The 22345-nt window shown below is 32.8% G+C and overlaps 3 protein-coding genes across 3 annotated transcripts; 2 read left to right on the forward strand and 1 right to left on the reverse strand.

Annotated features, from left to right (window-relative positions):
- The first annotated feature begins 2154 nt into the window (after positions 1–2154).
- Positions 2155–3246, forward strand: MED10 (mediator complex subunit 10). The gene is made up of 3 exons (XM_090107924.1): positions 2155–2404; positions 2649–2732; positions 2954–3246. The coding sequence occupies exons 1-3, from the start codon at positions 2283–2285 to the stop codon at positions 3141–3143; spliced, it is 396 nt and encodes a 131-aa protein (XP_089964050.1). The 5' UTR covers positions 2155–2282; the 3' UTR covers positions 3144–3246.
- A 42-nt stretch (positions 3247–3288) lies between these two features.
- Positions 3289–5100, reverse strand: LOC149904182 (mitochondrial cardiolipin hydrolase-like). The gene is made up of 2 exons (XM_090107923.1): positions 4429–5100; positions 3289–4097 (listed from the first exon to the last, which is right to left on the reverse strand). The coding sequence occupies exons 1-2, from the start codon at positions 4772–4774 to the stop codon at positions 3694–3696; spliced, it is 750 nt and encodes a 249-aa protein (XP_089964049.1). The 5' UTR covers positions 4775–5100; the 3' UTR covers positions 3289–3693.
- Positions 5101–5241: 141 nt separating this feature from the next.
- On the forward strand, positions 5242–15026 carry tos (Exonuclease tos). The gene is made up of 11 exons (XM_090108227.1): positions 5242–5704; positions 6154–6273; positions 6791–6842; positions 7192–7401; positions 8041–8256; positions 8878–9037; positions 10646–10779; positions 11325–11539; positions 11841–12354; positions 13579–13778; positions 14859–15026. Exons 1-11 carry the CDS (start codon positions 5544–5546, stop codon positions 14875–14877), a joined length of 2001 nt encoding a protein of 666 aa, XP_089964353.1. The 5' UTR covers positions 5242–5543; the 3' UTR covers positions 14878–15026.
- The last annotated feature ends 7319 nt before the right edge of the window (positions 15027–22345 follow it).

Consider the following 22345-nt stretch of genomic DNA (forward strand, 5'->3'; position numbering starts at 1 on the left):
TAAAAACCCGGTAACAACACAATAATTTCATGAATTTATCTTATTATCCTGTTTAGTTTTTCAAACTATATTTATTTTTCTATCAACTGCAATGAGTGAAAACTAACATTATGACGTCACACGCGCTCGGGTGACGCTTCGGGAGTTGTCGGCGTGTCTTCGGTACTGGATTCAAAGACTAATTTTTATTTTGAAATAACTTTTGAATTATTGCAAAAAAAATAAAAATAAAAACAGTTTTGTTATAAAACTAATATATAATCTTTCCATTTATCACAAAAAAAAATTTAATTCAAATACTCAATTACAACAAACACAACGTAATTAGTTACAATTAACGAAAAAATTAAGAAAACAGTAACGTAAACATCGTAAAAATAAAAATAAAAAAATGATTATAATTACATTATACTAGTAACTTATATCTTATATAGCTTTATATATTACAATTAGAAATAATGTTATTTTATAGTTTGAAATGATGAACTATTCACACTCATTGTTCATTCATCTGATTGAATGAGAACTGAATTCCTCACTATTACTTTAAATGTGGCAACATTATTTTACAAAGTGACATTAGCTGCTGTCAGTTTACTTTATCTAATTAAAAATCCGAGTATAGACGTTTTGACGTCGATTTAACAGCTGATAGCTGTCAAGTGTCAAACCACTAATTTCAGACGTTTCGTTTATTCCCAACGTGACATTGGCAGAATGGAGAACACAGAACACAAGAGGGTCAAATATTATTATAACATACACTTAAAATATTAGCGTAGATCACGTCCATTAAATGAGTTTTTATTTCACTTAATATATGCAGTCTTTCCGAAGTTATGACGACGAGAAGTTTAAATTTCCGACTTCACGCGCGCTCACGCTATGACGTCACACCGGTGAGCCCGCGATTGCGATACTGCGCGGCGCTCGTTCCAGTGCACTTTGTTTCGTTTATGCTGTATTTACACGGGTCGACTTTCTTCGTGCGGCTAGTTCCTTCACAAATCGCCTCATCACGCCTTTTTACACAGGTGACTAAAATCGCAAGCAGCTCGATCATATTTTTATTCATGGTTTGCAACCATACTGTTACATGCAGCGAGCGATCTCCTGCAACAAGGTGTAGGTACTTACAAATTACAATTATTTACATAATAGTTCAGTCTTCTTGCCATAAAAAAAAATTAGAATATATTTTGTCAAGTATTTTGACTTTTGTCATGCCTATTGCCACTTGTCACTGCCAAGTGTCACATTATTTTGTGATTACAGATTTGTGAAGTGTTAGACCGGGAGATACTGACACAAAATTTCGAGTCATTTGTAACAGGATGGCGGTTCTACAGGGTTCTTAGTACGCAATGACAAAAAGAAAAATGATGGTGTGAACGCTGGTACCGGCGGCTTAGTCGCGTGGGCGTTAGTCGAACTCGTCGGAAAATAGCGAAAGTCAAACGATTTGTAACAGTATGGCACTTATTTTTCCTGTAAGTTTGAGGATCAACGAATATAAATACAAAATTTCAAAGATCTAGGTGTTGGAAATCTTCACTTATATAAATTAATAATAAATTTATTTTTCAAGTATGACAGCACTTTTTACCCCTACTAGAAGTATGGCAAATATAATAATGGTCACATTTTATCAAATACTCTCCAAAAAGCCAAATGCAATACTGGTACAAAAAGATAGGCGAAATAAAAAAATTTTGCAGATTTTCGGCGGTATGGCGACCATTTGGAATCGTCCGAAAACTATGGCATGGCGATTTTCGTAAATGGCTGCACGACGATGGTTACCTGTGCAAAAGTTAGCTTGGTACAAATGGTTGAATAATTGTTTTTTTTTAAATCAACACATTCGCGTCGGTATGGCGGGCTGTAAGTCATACCGGAAAAGTATGGCATGACACTACCGCCTACTTCTTTTTTATGGGCTATCGGTAAATTCTAAAATTTTTGTGTTACAAATCGTTTGACTTTCGCTATTTTTCCGACGAGTTCGACTAACGCCCACGCGACTAACCCACCGGTACCAGCGTTCACACCATCATTTTTCTTTTTGCCATTGCGTACTAAGACCCCTGTAGAACCGCCATCCTGTTACAAATGACTCGAAATTTTGTGTCAGTATCTCCCGGTCTATGTGAATTTTGTGAAGTGTGAACATCTATATTGATCTATAGCTACAGATGTTGTCGACTACTCTGTTTAATGTTTGGTTTTTCAATTTATTGAAATTGATTCCGTTTTAATATAGATCTTTTACCAAAATAAAAATGTCGTCACCCTTAGAAAATCTGGAAACCCAACTTGAAATGTTTATTGAAAATGTACGACAAATACGCATTATTGTTAGTGATTTTCAACCACAGGGGCAAAGTGTTTTGAATCAGAAAATGTAAGTTTCTAAGGCATGATATAATAGTAATTTCTGAATAATTTATATCGTAAATTATTGCTCAAGTTTTCATTATAAAAGCCATATCTTTTTACATGTTGTTAAACTTTTTAAAATGAAGAGACATACCTAAATCATGGCAGGATTGTGAGATGATTAAGCGTAATATTTCGTGGTATAAAATATTAACAATTATTTTTACTTGTGTATCAAGTCATTGTTTAACATCTTCGTTATTTTACAGTCAGTCTTTGGTAACAGGCTTACAAGAAGTGGATAAATTGAAGTCCCAGGTTCATGACATACATGTGCCAACAGAAGTTTTTGAGTAAGTTTATAGGATATTTTACTCTTTACATCTATTTCTATACATTACATAGCTCAGAGGACATAATTTCATCAAATTCTAAATATTGAATTGTAACATTACATGATAGTTCCTTGCTATTACTCTATCTTTATTCTGTACTGATCCATTGGAGACGGCCTCTTGTAATTTTAAATTGAATAGAAGATAGTAATTAATATACATTGTAATTTATTTTACAGTTACATTGATCAAGGTCGCAACCCACAGTTGTACACAAAAGATTGCATAGACAAAGCTTTAGCTAAAAATGAGGAGGTGAAAGGTAAGATTGATTCCTACAAACGTTTCAAGAGTCATCTACTTTCGGAGCTTTCGAAAACCTTCCCCAATGAAATCACTAAATACAAAGCAATGAGGGGCGGAGAGTGATTTATAAAACATCTTGAAAGCAAGTAATAAAAATAAGTTTCTCAAAATAGATGTAATTTTATATTTAAGTTATGTATGTGTCTCAATAAAAAACAAAACTCAATTATTTTGTTTTATTAATTTAAGCATTTGACTTTAAATGAAAACAAGTTACATAAATAGAATAGAAAAGATTACATTTTGAAAATGAAAATACATATTTTAGATAGAGAGTTTTAAAATACTTTTATAAAATAAAAGTAGTTTTGCTTGCACTGATAAATTGAAAATAGATTGATTAGAATAGTTAAAAATTTTAGAATAAATAATTCAAATGCCCTTGTTAAGATAATAAAGAAATAATAAAAATAACTTTTAAAATACTTTTTTGGTCTGTGTTAAAATAATTTTCATGACAAAATTTACTCAATTCATTTAGGGCATGTTCATGACATAAAATTGATTCATATATTTATTAGGTATAATTTATGTGATTTACACTATGTACAAATACAATATAATTTAAAATATATTATTAGATCTAGTTTAATATAAAGTAGTTTAAAATAAATTAGTGTATTTTTTCAAACGAAATAAACTCTAGCGCGGAAGTTTCTTCTGACGTAGTTTTTGATTTCGGGGGAAATTCCGTCGTAGTGTTGCCAACCTCAACTCCATTTTCACCCGAAATATCGTCTAAATTGGTGATCTCTACCGTTTCGGCGTCGCTATCATACATTTGTGCATCACATACATGTTCGACATTGTTAGATGCATCCCACATTTGATAAAATTCGTCTTTAACTGGTTCAACGAGTTGTAATTTACTTGTAATATACACGTAATTCCAGTGATCAAAAGAACGGTCGTTGCCCCAGTTTAATGTTCCCGTCATGAGAATCCTATCGTCGACCAAGCAAAATTTGTGTTGCATCGTGTATAAAGGGTCATTAGCTTTGCATCTAATCTCGGCACCTAAAAATAAGATCAATACTTCATTTACAGATACTGTAATAATTATTGTCTAATATCTAAGTAATAAATAACTAAGACTAAGTAAAAGAACACTTGAGCAACCCTATATTATCATAGTCATGATATCAGTCATTCGTAGTTAGGAATAAGTACGGTATACGAAAAAATTTTCTTGAAAAAAATCTTCTTCTTTATAAAGCTTTAATCATTAAAGCTTTATAATGATACCGACGGAAGATTTTTCAAGTTTTATACATTAAAGTTTAATGTATAAAACTTGATCCATACTCTTCTAACGATTTTCGGTGAATTAAAAAAAAAAAACGCTTACCTGAATCTATAAGCTCTTTAATAAAAAATTCGGTGGATTCATTATATCCTGTCCGGTCCATGATAATTCGTACTTTGATGTTCTTCTCCCTCAAAAGCTTAACCAAACGACCCTGTATCACTGGATTATGGATACCGGGCATACAAACGTTAACGCTTTCTTTTGCTGATTCTATAAAGCTTAATAGTTTGTCAAAGTAGTTGTAAGCATTAAATTGGAGTTTACAGAACACCATCACATCATTAACCTCTCCTTTACGCCTCTTGTAATAATATGCAGCTGCGGATACAACACATGTTATCGCTATCGCAGCAGCCGACGACAGAACACGTGTATTTATTCTCATTTTAGGTAATTTCAAACATATATATATTTTGTTTTGGGATGCACTAAGACCGGTCTCTAATTTTATACATAAAGATAAAATTAAGAGGTCAAAACGTGCCGGCAAATCAGCAGATGTTTTTCGAACTACCCGCGTTTGTTTTTATAATTGTTTACACAGGAAGCATGGATCAATAGCGAAATAAAAAAAATGTGCTCCAAATACTAAGAAAATAAACTTATTTTTTCTAATAATAATTTTAATAAATTACTCTATCGAAATAAAATGATTCTTCATACAGAAAACTGTTTTCACTGATGTGTATCATTTTAAACTTTTTTCTTATATTCAAAAGTGGAGGAAAATGATTGTAAATATTAAACACTGATAAATGTATCATAACCACAATCATAACATAACGTTTTTAATAATAATCCACATAAGCTTTTTCTGTAAATATTGAATCGAGAATTAAAGTCATGGACAAAATTCACGGTGGACGGTGGAAGATTTATTATTTATTAATTTATTGAAATGGTAGTACTTAAAGAAATGTCAAACTAATATGACAAATCACAAAATATGTCAAATTTGTCAAATGTCAAGAGATGGCGGGCCGCGGGAATAATGACTGGAGGCTGTTTTGGTTGTAATATTATTAAATTGTAAATAGACCAATACTTTAAAATGCCATTGATATATTCGTTTAAAATCGTTTTTTCAATATTAATCCTTATTTGTTACTAGTAATACAATTTATAAATATCAATAAGATTACTCGTCTTGTAAGATGGGTATCACAGGTTTGATACCTTTTCTGGAGAAAGCTTCAAGAAGGACCAATGTTAGTGAATTCAGTGGATCCACGGTTGCAATTGATAGCTATTGTTGGCTTCATAAAGGGGCTTTCGCCTGTGCTGATAAATTGGTTCGAGGAGAAGAAACAGATATGTAAGTCTCCTTGTTTTTTCAAAGAATAATACTTAAACCATATTTGAGTGACTTAGGGAAAAGTATTTTCCCCAAAATCTTTTAAATAAAAATTAGCTTTGTGTATCGCCCGTCTCAACTTTAGGTTATCGGTTAACAGTTCCGTGATTTTCCCTTTCCCAGATTTAGTCTATCGTTGTACCAAAATTAAGTTGAAATCAAATATAAAATGGAGAAATTATAGATCTTTCATAATCTAAATCAATTGGATTGGATAGATAATAATTATGTAGATCTTATTAGTTATTACTTAGATTTCAAGTGAAACATAGATCAAGGTAATAATAAGTGCAGCACTTGTTTTTATCACTTTGGAAAAGCATTAGATACATTTTAATAATAGGTAACTTGTTCTATAAGATGATGTTGTTTTAAGTATTGGCTATAATATGATAAATTTATATTTTCAGACACATTAAGTATTGTTTAAAGTATGTGACAATGCTGCTATCAAAGAACATAAAACCAATCCTGGTTTTCGATGGACGACACCTTCCTGCAAAAGCTATGACAGAATTAAAAAGAAGAGAGTAAGTAATAATAGTAACGCAGAATTTTATATTTAAGAACAGTAATACCCCAGACATATGCAATAGGTGGGACCAAGCTGGATATAGTACTTATCAGGATTAATTTTAATATTAATTTGCTTGGAAAATAATCTTAATAGAAAAAAATGCATTACCTAAGGCGCGGGACATATACAAGCGGCGCGGCGCGCTGCGGCGCGCTGCCGGCGTGCATCGGGTGCGCTATTGGCATTTTGTATGAAATAATTTTGGAAAGGCGGCGCAACCTTGGCACAACCGTGGCGTGCCGTCTCGGCGCCTGTCCAAAATTCTTTCATACAAAATGTATAAGAAGTACGTGGTGCAAAACAGATTCAATAGGTGCGCTTATGGCACGCCCGCGCCCGCGCCGCTTGTGTTTGACCCGCGCCTCAGAAGCTGATTTCGGTCCCTTATCAAAATTATGATTTTTATATTTTGAATTTATTATGCTTATAAAGATGTAATGAATGAACTAAGAAACTTTTATAATTTTCAGGTCAAGAGACATATCCAAAAAGAGAGCAGCAGAACTATTAAGTTTAGGAAAGGTATTTATATTTTGAAATGTTCTACCTAGCACTAGATACAAGAAGTTAATTTGTATGAATTTTAATAAAAAAACTAGGCTCTTAATTGAATGGCTGATTAAACCAGTTGTCTGTCTACTATGCTAAAACAACTTTCGATTTGACAAAAAATATATCAAGCTTATATGTATGATTATTAATTGCAATATTTATTTATTAACATTTTACTATGCTAGTATACATATTTCTATTATTACTTAAAACTAAAACTCATAGCTAGACTAGCACAGAAGGCGGCCTTATCACTAAAGAGTGATTTTTTCCAGACAATATGTGATTCTCATAATTAAGTTTTATCCTTAAATTTCAGATTGAAGAAGCCCGTTCATACATGCGTCGTAGTGTCGACATAACCCATGCTATGGCGCTAAGCCTTATAAAAGAGTGTAGAAAACGAAATGTAGATTGTATAGTGGCTCCCTATGAAGCTGACGCACAATTGGCATATCTTAATATTAAAAATATCGCACAGCTAGTCATTACGGAAGACTCAGATTTGATACTGTTTGGTTGTACAAAGGTATATATACATCTTATATGATAAAAATGAATCACCAATTATGTTGCTAAGCTATAAACTCGAGAACGGCTGAATCGATTTAGTTATTTTTTTTATATTCCTTGAAGAACTTTACGTTCTTATTATGGAGAGAAAACGTAAATATGTACTGCGGGCGAAGCCGGGGTACATCTATTTTATATTTAAAACTAGCGGTCCGCTAGTTTTATATATATGTATATATAATAGATGATTTTTATCTTAATGGATATCAATATTAATTTAATATTGTTTAAAATTTGCTCATTTCTAAATTTTTTAATCAAAGAGATAATAAATTGCTTATTTAAATGTTTTATTAGGTCAAACTGTTATTTAAAATATGTTCTTTGTGATTTGCATTAAAAAAAAATAGGTTTTAATTTGCAATATAATACTATGAGTTCTCTGAGCTCATTACCTTATTTCTGACTAACTGTGCCCCGCGGTTTCACCCGCATTGCTCCGCTCCTGTTGGTCTTAGCGTGACTATTTATAGCCTATAATATAGCCTTCCTCGATAAATGGGCTATCTATCGGACCAGTAGTTCCTGAGATTAATGCGTTCAAACGAACTGTTCAGCTTTATAATATTAAGTATAGATAATTATTATATTACAGGTATTATTCAAAATGGATCTCGATGGCACAGGCACACTGGTAGAAACGAACCACCTACCGCTAGTAATGAAGTGTCCAATAGAAAAGTATACCTTCGACAAGTTCAGACAAATGTGCATAATGTCTGGTTGTGATTATCTCGCCTCGTTGCCAGGCATTGGTTTGGCGAAAGCAAGGCAATTTGTTACTGCTACGCAGGATTCTAATTTCGCTAATGTGAGTTAAATTGTTATACCTATATAAAAAAGACGCGTGGCATTCGGGAACTGCCGCGATAGAAGCTATGCAATAGCTTAACAAGACAGGACGTCGCAGTGTGGGACGGCCTTCAACGAGATGGACAGACGACCTGATCAAAGTGGCGGGGAGCCGCTGGAGTCAGGCCGCTGGTGATCGGTTGTTATGGAAATCTTTGGGGGAGGCCTATATCCTGCAGTGGACGTCCTGAAAGGCTGGAATGATGATGATGATGATGATGATATAAATTGTTAACCAAATAAAATCAGTAAGACATAATAAGTTATCATTTTGATGGAAAATGTTTGTAATATGTATTTGGATTTACAAACTATTTTGCTTTGAACTAAGCCACATTTTTCTTCTTAGAAAATTTGTTTTTCTTCTTTGAAAATTTGTTGAACAAAGAAAATTTGTTTATTTTTTTCATTATTTTATTTTTGCATTTTTATTCACATAAGTTATCATTATTACAATATGAAACAGTTTTGTTTAGCAGTGTGGTGCATTCATATATCTTAAATGGCATTATGTAATATTATTTTTAAATACAATATTAAAATACATCTTAAAATAATAATTAATCTAAACCCCTTTTAGGCACTAAGAAAACTGCCCAGTTTTTTCAATAGATCAAACCTAGTAGTGACAGATGAATACAGAGAAAGTTTTCTAAAAGCGGAAGCTACATTTAAACATCAATATGTGTATGATCCCATTGAAAGGAAAATGTGTAGACTATTCGAACCTGAAGATGAAGGTATTTATGAAATATTGAAAAAAAAAAATTTTTTTTAATTTGTTTGATTAGGTATTGTTCTACTACGTGGATTGTAAATAAAACACAGAGATTATCTTGTAAAGCAGACTTTATTTGCGCAATATAAAATTACAATTCACATTACTCCGTCTCCAGCAGAGGCGGCTCGTGACAAAATTTTATGGGTGTTCACTTGAAATAAAACACTGAAAATACATGGTGTAAAGCAGTACATTTATCAAAAAAATTACTTATAAAGGAAATACATACGTCTTTCTTTTTGGTGTGCAAAAATATCTATAACTTAAAGCGACAAGACATTCGTAAATGTCTGTTGTTGCTTTCATCACAACCACACAACCACGGTGTTTTCACATAATATTGTTCGGATTTAAACACACGCGTACATATGTTTTCGTTTTTGTCGTAGATTTTTGCGTAAGGTCAAGTTCAGGCCGTGGCAGTTCCTTAGCTTTCAATTCAAGCCGAATTTGTAACGTTTTAACACACTTTTTAATGAACGCCACATTATAATTGTTCATTTTCACACTCACAAGTAATACTGATAACTACAGACTATTTCAACACGTATCTTATGATTTTAATTAGAAAATTCCCGAATTTGCATTCGCGCGCGTGCATTGAAGTTGACTCGAGAGTCGAGTGTTTGTTTATAATTGTAGACTATAGAGAGTGGCAACGTCGCACACAATCGCTGTCCTGTGTTCGGGCGCCCAGGCGCGGCGGTAAAAACGAACCGGCAACGTTTGCGGGAGCGGCGCTCCGAATTTTGCTATTTTTCCATAGAAAATCTTCTGTTTCACGCGCGCAGGGCACTGGCAAACCCTCTCTTTCACTCCTATTGGATTTCGTATTAGGAAACGTACTAAATATTTTTTCATTGGAGCGCAATCGTGAGCGCTCCGCTTCGCGCGTTACTGTATAATACAGTATTATTCAGGTGTATGGAATGATGGAATGATGGATATATTCATTGGTATTGACAGTAGTTTTTTACGATTACGATTGATTTTAAATAGTAATAATTAATATTAATAATGAAATTAAGGACTATGATTTTATTATAATTATTTATGGGAGTTCACTGCACCAGCGCTCCTTAGGGCGAGCCGCCTCTGGTCTCCAGTTAATAATTAAAATCTATAAAATTATTGCAATACTAAGAATACACAATCTTAACATACAATTTTCAAGGATTTCTTGTTGAAAAGTGAATAAGTTTAAAGCAGAATTCTATAACATTATCTAATACATAAATATTAAATAACATGGCTCAATATAAGTAAAACAGTTCTTTTGAATAAGCTAACTTCTAAAATTCATAAATAAAAAAAACTGATAGATATACTACTTTAATTCTACATACTTATCACAAAAGATGTAATAGTAACAATATATAATACCTTTTATAATTATCTTGAAGATAGTCTCCTCTATATAAAATTAGTTTTGCCGCGCGATTTTCCCCGAAAATGAACTCGCAGGCAAAAGTTACATCACTGCCAAACCTTATCAAAATCACAAACATACATGCATAGGATGTAATGTTAAGCATTTGTTTAAACATTCAAAGTTATTTATTTTTAGACATAGAGATAGCGTTATGTAGCAATGCAGGTGAACTATTGGATCCTAAAACTGCATATCAATTAGCCCTCGGTAACTTGGAACCTTTCACTTTGAAGAAAATGGACGACTGGGACCCTGACCACCGTGAAACGGTTCGTAATAATAATTATAATCTTCTTATATATAAAAATGAATCGCAAAATGTGTTGGTAAGCGCATAACTCGAGAACGGCTGAACCGATTTCGATAATTCTTTTTTTATTATATTCCTACGTACGTACGAGGATGGTTCTTATGTAGAGAGAACGTAAACATGTACCACGGGCGAAGCCGGGGCGGACCGCTAGTAAATAATAATTTCGAAAAATATGTAATTAGATCAAAAATAATTATATAATCTGGAATGTTATATTTTAAGACTGCAAAAAATTTACCGAATTGTCTTGTAACTTTATTTTTAATTTTATACTAAATCTCATCAAAATCGGTTTGGTTTAGTTGTTCCTTTATGAAGAAGGAAAAATAAACTTTCGATTTGGAAGCAATAAAATTATCTAATCTTTATGAAATATAAAAGCTTGATGTCCCTTCATTAATAAAACTGAACTGATAATTGTAGTGTTTATTGTAATTTATATTTAATGGGTTACTAAATATTAATGGTACTTATGATTTTCTTTTAATATTCTTTTATTAGGTAGAAAACGTAAAAACCAGTAATTGGAAAGAAGTAGGCATAGCGAAACATCCAAGTATATGGAATGAATCATTTACCGAGTATTTGACTGAAAAGACGCCATGGTGTAAACCTGTGAAAAAATTGGAACCTATTATATCAGCACCACAAACAAGACCAAGGAAAAAAGTCGTTAATTTAGTTAGTAAATACGTACCTGAGACGCAAGACGAAAGGTTAGTTATTTTTATTTTAATGAAAAAAATATACAATCTCTTTATCTAATAATTCTCGTGTCACAATTTAAGTAACATTACTCCTCCGAAACGGCTGGACCGATTCTCATGAAATTTTTATCATTTTCCTATATATGTATGTATAAGGCAGAACAACATATACTGGGACAGCTATATAAATATTCAAACTTAACATTCATTATAAGTATATTATATATCAATAATATTGTAACAGCTGTAATCAAGTGTTCTAAAACTTTTCCTAAGTAATTAAACGGTTAGAATTTTCATATATTTGCAGCTTATCAATAGAAACGCTAAGCAACATGTATTGTACAGAACCGACGAATAAAAAGCAAAAACTATCTACCGAAAGTGAGACATACACTGAAGACACTCAAAATGAACTCAACACAGCTATTTTAGAAGAAAATACAAAAGAAAAGTCACCAATACTAGAAAATAAGCAAAGATCGTTCAGGAAATGTTTGAAAAACGGCAGTTATTCGGTATTAAAGCGATTCAGTAAATTCCCCCGTACAATATTGGATGAAAATGTTATTGAAAGCAAGTTCTTTGCGAACAATACCAGTGTAGTTATAGAGGAATCTCCGGAGAAAGTTGTAAAAGATAATTCTGATGATTTGGAAAGTTCGCAAAAGGAAAATTCATTAAGGAGTCCCATAAGAGCTTCTAGTCCGATTTTAGAACCCAGCCCACATAGAAATCCGTTTAGAAAAATTATGGAATCTCAAGAATCAGTTGTGGAAAATACTTATCCTATGGAGCAATTGGTGACGCCTGTTGATTCTCAGGTAAATGTATATGCAAATCTGTATTTGTACTTGTGCCTGTATCTGAGTGTATATCTTTACCTGTAACGGTACCTGTTTCGATATCTGTATTTATACATGTACCTGTATTATATACCTGTGCCTGCACCTGTAATCTGTATCTATACCTGCACTTTTACCTGTGTCTGTTTTTATCCCAAAACCTGTATCCGTATATGTATCTCACCTATATATAGGATGCCGCTCTTAATTTAACGATAAAATTATAATTTAAAAATAGACCAATTGATGAACTTAATTATTTATTTTAATAATGATTAATTCGTTAAAAGTATTAATAATAATTTAATGATCAAAAAATTATTATAATTCATGACATATTTAAAATAACGATCAAAACAGCACACATAACACGTGAGCTCACTCCCACCACTCGGATAGTAGTTTTGATAGTCATTTAAATAACGGACATTTGCAGTTTCGGGCATTCTTGTCCTGACTTTGGTCGAGAGAAGATATCTAAGAAGTATTATATCCGTATTTTATTACGTAACTAGATTTCGGCCCGCGGCTTCGCCCGCGTTTTCAAAGGAAAACCCGCATAGTTCCCGTTCCCGTGGGATTTCCGGGATATAACCCATCTTATGTGTTAATCCAAGTTACCCTCTATATGTGTGCTAAATTTCATTGTAATCGGTTCAGTAGTTTTTACGTGAAATAGTAACAACTAACAAACATCCATACATCCATACATCCATACTTACAAACTTTCGCCTTTATAATAGTACTAGCTGCTCCGCGCGGTTTCACCCCCGTGGCTCCACTCCTGTTGCCCGTAGCGTGATGAAACCTTATAACCTATAACCTTCCTCGATAAATGGGCTATCTAACACCGAAAGAATTTTTCAAATCGGATCACTAGTTCCCGAGATTAGTGCGTTCAAACAAACAAACAAACAAACTCTTCAGCTTTATAATATTAGTATAGATATTAAGATTAAGATACCAACGTGCGCTAACATATATACCTGTATCTGTACCTGCACTTGTAACTGGATCTATATCTTTACCTGTATCCGTATCTGTATCTATACCTGTACCAGTATCTGTATCTATACCCGCTCCTGTATTTGTATCTATACCTATTCCTGTATACCTGTACCTCTATCTGTATCTGAATTTGCATCTATTTGTTCAGCTATAAGAAACTGTTTTTAATTATTTATTTTAAATTCTGCCCATCAGGTCAGTTATGGAGATTCACCAGAGAAACAATTATCGCAGTTAAGTCAGTTTTCATGCACAAGTACAATAATAAGTGGATCAAGTATAAGTAATAAGAATAATAATTTAAGAAAAAATTGTAAAGTTCCTGGATTGAAGCGATCGTCGTCACTGCCAAGTAATCAGCCGACTTTGTTGAGCAAGTTCGGCTTTCAGAAAAAGTGAGTGTTTTTGTATGTTTTTATTCTATACTAGCTTCCGCCCACGACTTTGTACGTGCATCCCCGTTTTTCCCCGTTCCCGCAAGAATTTCGGGAAATCCTTTCTTAGCGGATGCCTACGTCCTAACTCCTAACATCTACCTTTATGCCAAATTTCAGCCCGATACGTCCAGTGGTTTGGGCTGTGCGCTAATAGACCACTATATCAGTCACCTTTGAGTTTTATATGTATAGATGATTTATATTTTGCGTAATAATACCTAGAATTTAATATGCACGGGGTGATTTAGGCCAGCAAAACATTCGTAAATTCTCCGACATAGCGAACGCTCATGGGCGGTGACGAGCTTCCAGAAAGTGAGTCGCCAGCTCTTTTGTTGGAGCTAACATAAAAAAAAGAATGCATATAATAAACGCTATTCACCTAAACGAGCTATATCCAATAATATAGTATCAAAATTTATTTTTATTTAAAATATCAAAATCTTTTCAAATTATAAATTGCATTGTTAACGTTTTGGCCGGTTGGCTTGGTTGGTAGTGACCCTACCTTCCAAGCCAGAGGTCGTGGGTTCGATTCCCACCCGGAGCAAATATTTGTGTGATGAACATAGATGTTTGCTCTGTATCTGGGTGTTAATTAGCTATATGTCTTTATTTAAAATTATATATCTATGTTTATCAGCGATTTAGTTTCCATAAGACAAGCGAAAGCTTAGTAACGTCTGATACATTACCGTTATATATCGTGCCGTGTGTGAAAAAAAAACTAACGCAGTATTTGCATCCTTGTCTTTTGTAAGAAATTTGTAAGCGATTGTGTGACAGAGAAAGCGCTTCACTAGCTCGTTATTATAAACAAAATAAAGTAAATGATAAGACAACATAACTTTCTGCAAGATAAGCAGGGGTGGTAAATAGTATCCAAACCGTTCGTTTATATATTTTGTTTTAACGTGTCGATGTCAATAACTACTGGCTTCACTGACTTGGCACTTGGCATTATTGTAATTTCACAGAAACTAAGAATAAAATTTAATATGAAATACTTATATTAATTCATTATTTCTTTTGTTTCAGACCAGTATTACGAAAATGAAGTGACAATTATGATGAGTTTAAGAATATTGATCAATAATGTTAATGTTTATTTTTTATGTTTATCGACGAAGTGCATTTATTGTTAATTTTGTGTGATTATTATGTGATTGGAAATAATGATTATTTTTTATATCAATTGAAAATATTTGTTGTGCTTTCATTTGTTGCGTTTACCTGACCTCTTGTATAGAAAATTTATTTCATTAAGATATAAATGATTATTTTATTAAATATGGCCTCTAATAATGATGAAGACTAGATTTTTTTTTATATTGGAAACGAAGAACACTTGAAGATAGAACAGGAACAGAATTTTTGATTAATTAAGCGGTTTCACCTTCGGACGAACCCGCGGGCAAAAACAAGTATTTCTATAGCTCATTTTTTGAACTGTAACTATGCTACATCACTGCCAAGTATCATCAAAATATGTTCAGTTTCCCGTGAAAAATAAACATATCTAGGTACTTATACAGGGTGTCCCACTATTGGTATACTAAGCGCGAAGGGATTTGTAGTTTTGCATACACTGATCACGTAAAAAATATTTAAACAAAAAAATTACGTCAAAAATTTTTTGCTAAATTTTTCCTGAAAATTCATGTTTTCTTCTCTAGCTTCGCGCAGCCGGCATATACCGCTTCTCTAATGTGAGCATTTTGTCTATGAAAACATAATCTTAAACGATAGCTCACGTTCTGGTAGCAAAGTTGGGCGGGTTGCTTGTTATGGGTGTACACATAGAGTTTTAAGAATTCATCTATTTGAAAAAAAAATGCGTCTGGAATTTTATAAGTATTTTTTACGTACTCAGGGTATGCAAAACTATAACCTCCTTTGAGCTTAGTATACCAACAGTGGGACACCCTGTATACACTTTTATGAACTTACGTTTTTGAACAATTAATAGGATACTTGTATGTTTGACTGAACACGCAAATCTCAAGAACCGTTGATTCGAATTGAAGAGAAAAATATTTTTGTATTGAATTTTCCATATATCGTGAATGATATTATAGACTGAATCTGATCCGTCTGAAAATGTAGCACAAATTGGAAAATATCCCTTTTTGAGTACCATTACGTGGTCTACGTAAACTATTATAGTGTACTAATTACTAGAGACTACAGTAATAGTAGTTTTTTCTTCAGTAAATATGGGTGAAACCGTGGAGCAAAGCTGGTATTAAATATGACTTGCAAGGCTTATTCTGTAAGTATTTTAAGTAACTGTACAGTTGTAAACCTTAATTTGTGGTAATTCAGTATTCTAAGAACTTGAGACTTCAATTGAAAAGTCAGCCGTCAGGGCTTCGATTCCGGGAGTGTGCAAGAAGTAAATTCATTATTAAATTTATCTGCACATTATCTTCATTACAACTGCTTGAAACGGTGAAGGGAAACATTGTGAGAAAACCAGCATGTCCAAGAATCAAAAGTTCGACGACATGTGACATCTGCCAACCCGCACTTGGCCAGCGTGATAGATTATGGCCTGTACCCTCATAGGAGGTCCATGTCCCAGCAGTGGGAACGTATTATAGTAGGTATAGGTGTTTAGAAAGTAAATAACAACAACTATATAGGTACATTGGGTGTATTCCAGGCTGTAAAGCGCGTCACACACGGTGAAGATACTATAATATTTTATCTTAAGATACGGTACCGGTATACCGCCATCCTGTTACAACTGACCCGAAATTTTGTGGGTCATTTGTAACAGGATGGCGGTTCTACAGGGGTCTTAGTACGCAATGACAAAAAGAAAAATGATGGTCAGAACGCTGATACCGGATACCTTAAGATACTATAATATAAAATATTACCGTATCTTAAGATAAAATATTATAGTATCTTCACCGTGTGCGACGCGCTTTAAGATTTTGCTACGTATCTATACAGGGTGTCCCACTATTGGTATACTAAGCGCGAAGGAACTTGTAGTTTTGCATACACTGATCACGTAAAAAATACTTAAAAAAAAAATTACGTCCAAAATTTTTTGCTAAATTTTTCCTGAAAATCCATGTTTTCTTCTCTAGCTTCGCGCAGCCGGCATATACCGCTTCTCTAATATGAGCATTTTATCTATGAAAACATAATCTTAAACGATAGCTCACGTGCTGGTGGCAAAGTTGGGCGGCTCGCTTGTTATGGGTGTACACATAGAGTTTTAAGAATTCATCTATTTGAAAAAAAAATGCGTCTGGAATTTTTTAATTATTTTTTACGTACTCAGCGTATGCAAAACTATAACCTCCTTTGAGCTTATAGTATACCAACAGTGGGACACCCTGTATAGTTACGTTTTTAAATTAATTAAGTAATATCAAAATAGGTATTTCTGTGTGTGTAGGTTACCTGTTTCGTCAAAATTACAAGAATTGCCATGAAGAGATTGTATTGACAATATATTCTGAACTGCGAAGAACAATTGATTGTATCATAATAAATTATATCACTTCCATGAAATTGGTTCGATGAGAAAATGTACAAAATACCTACGTCCCTTCATAAAATGTAGGTACATATTAGGAACTTCATATAAAATGAGCCTAGACTAGAACTTAATTGTTTTTTTGCTTAAGATTGTTTACTAATTCATATTTAACAAATCAAATGAAACTGGTGGATTTTACCATTAAAAGATAAACTTATTTTAATAGATAGTGTTGTAATTGGTAGTAGACGATGTGATAATAAAAGGCACGAAATCCTTGTCACAGAGGCGGCATTAAAAATAAAATGATTTTATAAAAACAAAACGCATAACGATAACGAGACATGTTACGGATTCATTCTTTTATTGTTCCGTTCAACGAGATGTTTTTAAAACGGGAAATATCAATTGAGTTTAAAATCATCCATCCGTATGGGCTTTTAAAATATCCTGTTAAAACTCAGTATCGAGAGATCGTTTGTATTTATATGGGGAGTGGTGAATGTTTTCTTTATTTAAATCAAGTAGCGATGTTTATTTTTTTTATCAAAAATTGTGTTCATCGTACTGAATTCTACCATTGTTTCCGTTTATTCATACATGCCAGTGTAAATTCCCACGATCTTACGGATATCAAATATTAAAAGTTGAAATCAGTAAACTTTAAAATAAATATACCTACGATGGTTAAATAAATTTATGATAATCGCATATCTAACTACCTAGTTACATCTATTACAAATTTTTATATTGCGCAAAATTAGCGAGCATTTATTCGTTAGTTTTATTTAAAAGAGTTAACTACATAATAATAATAATAAATTAATTAGTATTATTTTCATTTGAACGCGAATTTATTTACTATTACAAAACATAATAGTCATTCTTTGAATTATAAGTTATAATTATTTGAACAACATTTTACTGTGACAATACGTATAAATATTCGATATATCGGCCATTTGAAGAGGGTTGGGGAACGTTAAAAAACAAGTTTGTTTTTCTTTCGTCTACCGAGCCTGATCGAAGATTCAGTCAGGAATAATAAATCTTAATCAGATTGAAAAGCTGTTAGCGGGACTTTTTTCTCAATTTAGTTTCGACGTGATGTGATAAATGTTATATTAATGACAGAATGGCGATTGGTTTTAATTCTCAATGTATTTCTTTAATTAAAGTACCTAGTTACACTTAACAAGACTGCTAGTAGGTAATTTAATATAGATGATTGTTTTAGCGTAACCTTACAGAAAGATCTTGTGACGATATTTCCTTTTCGATCTTGGTTTTTGACTAATAATAATTAACCTACTAGATACTTAACTAATTTAAAATTTATTGTTATGATTTTTTGGTAGAAAGTTACATAAATAAGTACGATCTATCTCTTAAAGTACCAATTTAATATTTAAAAAACGTTTTACATTAAGGTATCGTAATTTTTAATGAAAATTGTGTTGTGGGTTGGTTAAGGCTCTTCAATTGCTTTTTAATCTACCTTCTGTAAACTGTCATAATCTTAATACTATTATAAAGGCGAAAGTTTGTAAGGATGTATGGATGTATGGATGTATGGATGTATGGATGTATGGATGTTTGTTACTCTTTCACGTAAAAACTACTGAACCGATTACAATGAAATTTAGCACACATATAGAGGGTAACTTGGATTAACACATAGGATAGGTTTTATCCCGGAAATCCCACGGGAACGGGAACTATGCGGGTTTTCCTTTGAAAACGCGGGCGAAGCCGCGGGCGGAAATCTAGTCTTTTATAATCTTAAGACACCGGACCTCCGTTAAGGCTCATCGTGCACATTAAACTAAGTGAACTCATTTACAAGCACAATATTGTATATTATAAACGGACTCATTAATCTATCTCCATTCCCGCCTAAATGAATTGTGCCACTTAATAAAGATCGTCGTCGACCCGGGGGGAAGGGGACTTACTAATTTATGCTCGAGTGTAACTCGTATTGGACTTTGGAGGCTTTTAAATTTAATAGCAATTTAATTCGTTTTTCGCTGAATTTAATTATTATTGTTAAATTTTAATTATGGCAGTGTTATTCCATTTGTAACTTTTAATAGAGACTGTTGTGTTGCTAGCACCATAAAATTCTAATATGTTATTATGTTTGCATGTTAGGTATACCTTGTTTTGAGACAACAAAACATTATGATGTTATTGAGCTATTCGTATTAAAGCTACCTAATACCACAGACTAATAATAATATACTACGTATGTAATACTAATACGAACATCGAACGGAATAATATGATAGTAAGCATACTGAGCAGTAAATTACTAAATTAACATAGATAAGTGTTTGTTTGTGTGTATTGTTTCTGTTTTTTATTTCTAAATAAGTATACTGTATAAAAAGGAGCCTTGCATTCCATGGATATCAAATCCATAAAATTAAGTCTTATTTTGCGTGACATCGTTTACCTTTCTTATTTAAGAATTAAGGAGGGAATTTCGCCCTCTAATTATGCGGCTCGACAAATTGCATATTTCTCGTGAAGACACGTATTAAGTGTCGTATTAGGGGCATTTTATCCAGTGTTTTTATAATTACTAGAACGAAATGAATTTTTAAGACACAAGATAAACTCATGGGCTTTTTGTGTTTTCTATTTTCATTTTATTAAGGAAATGCCTTGCCTTAAAATGTAAAATTATTGTATCTATATGAGAATATCCACAGAATATCTATGTTCTTTATCGACCACAGACAAACGTCAATTTATTATTTATAGAGGGATTATTTCGCGGGCTCGGCCCGATCGGCAATATGGCAGGCGGCGGGCTAAGCCGATGATTTAAACATACAGCAAGCATACAGCTTATCGATTTAGTAAAACGTGAAAGTAATTAATCATATTTTAGAGGGCTTTTCAAACACCTCAAGAGCGTTTATTGTTGGGAGAGTGAAAACGTAGCTCGGAGTTAGTACCGATTACAGAAATTTTCGTTCCGCTCAAATGATTAATTGAACGCCAATCAATTTAATTTTTGGGGAAAATATTATGAGGTTTTATTACTTGGAACTGTGAAATGCGATCATGATTAACTGAATAGGTACCTCTTTAAAACATATTAATTACTTATTAGTTAAGTTGCATGAGACAGTTGCTTTATTATTGCTTATATTCATGTATTATTGTTTCATGAAATCAGATTTGCAGAAACGTATAGAATTGATACTTAATGTTGCTTTTAAAGTACGGTGACCTTTTTTTGTTTCATGACTTGAATTTAGAAAAGAATCTATCAAAGAATCTCGTATTACCTTTTACACCCAGTTACCTTTCACATAAGAATGCATTACCTTCGCATCCCATCGGAGTATGCTATTGATATGCAAACTCGTCTTGAAGTCTTCAATTGTAGCAAATCGGAGCTATCGACGCGTCGCTATCAGTCAAAGGGCGTAAGCAGGATAATAGGGCTTGACAGGTAAATACATGAATGTAGTCCTATGTGTATGTATCGGATTATTGAGTGACTTGAGGAGTGTAAATTCGGATTTGTAGTTTTATACATGTATTCGTAATATGGTGTAGAGATAATAATATAGTTTAGGCACAGATTAGATACTAAGTGTAGGTATCTATACTAATATTATAAAGAGGAAAGGTTTGTATGTATGTATGTATGCTTTTCACTCATAAACTACTGGACCGATTTTGATGAAATTTGGCAGAGATAATCTTTAGACCTTGAGGAAGAACATAGGCTACCCTTTATTGCGAAATATGTAGGTACCACGGGCGAAGCCGGGGCGGACCGCTAGTATGTAATAAAAAGAAAGTGTCATTAAAATAATCGAATAGTGCATAGTTCAAGAATATTGTTTTCTAAGAATCATCAGAGATTCAGTATAAATATTATGCAATTTGTTTGTTCATTATAAACTACATGTGCAATAATAAATGTAATTTTGCTCATAACTTTGTCCTTTGATACAAAATTTTTAATTTCAACAAGACAGATAACAGAGGTGCAAAAGGGAAAGGATGTGTATTGTGTAAATAAAAATCCAACATATTTCACATAAATTTATTTCTTCATATACATTATGTATAATTCTGCGAATCCACTGTGTCCCGGGACGCATCGCGGGATATTTTTTACAAAATAACGGTTTAACTTTTGAGTTAATTACATTCATTTTTCCCGCCACGTTACGTCCACCATTTGCAATTGCTCTAAACATAGACAGCTATGGCGCCTCATCGCAATTCAAAATATACAAAACGCAAAATAAATCAAGGAAATTACATTTAATTTCATTGTTCGTTTGTACTGGTAAATAAAACAGAAAAATCAATACGTATTCCATTTTACGTTTACGTAATTAACATAAAATCATATTAGAATCAGGTAAAAATTACAAAGAATCTGCAAAATGAAGCGTTCAAAGCTTTCTGTTTTATTCAAGTATTTAGAGCGACATCTTACAACTATAGTACATTTTAATAAACATAAAATACAAAACCTCAATTAAAGGTATAATTACACTTAATAAAATAGCTGCAACATTATACAGAAATACACAACACAAATTAAGTAAGAACACATCGAAAACAAATCAGTCTTATTTCAAAATGAAAAGGTTTTTGCACTTAGTATGTACATATATTCAAAATTGTATGGTTTTGTGGCAAGTGGCAACATTATTATACTTTGTACTGTGTAATGGAATATTATAAGGGGAATATTACAAAATTAAACTATATTCGCAAGAAACCTGAGTATTAACCGTTTTAGTACGGAAATCCTATATCTGCTTCGGTAATTAGTATATTGTATCGCTTTAAAGAATTCAATCTGTTAATAGTAGTGAGTAGCCTTAAAGACGTATTTCAATACTTTCTGAACATCAATGCAAAACGTGACAAATCTATTTCATGATATATATATAAGTTTTAACTGACTTTGCACGAGTGATGGGATTTTATAAAAATATACTTTCATTCAATGCCGGTAAAAAAATATTTCATATTTTATTGC

Source organism: Colias eurytheme, chromosome 12 (genome assembly GCF_061535395.1).
Source record: "Colias eurytheme isolate Ceu_HAF_F1 chromosome 12, ilColEury1 Martin Lab GWU primary, whole genome shotgun sequence".
Lineage (NCBI taxonomy): Eukaryota > Metazoa > Arthropoda > Insecta > Lepidoptera > Pieridae > Colias > Colias eurytheme.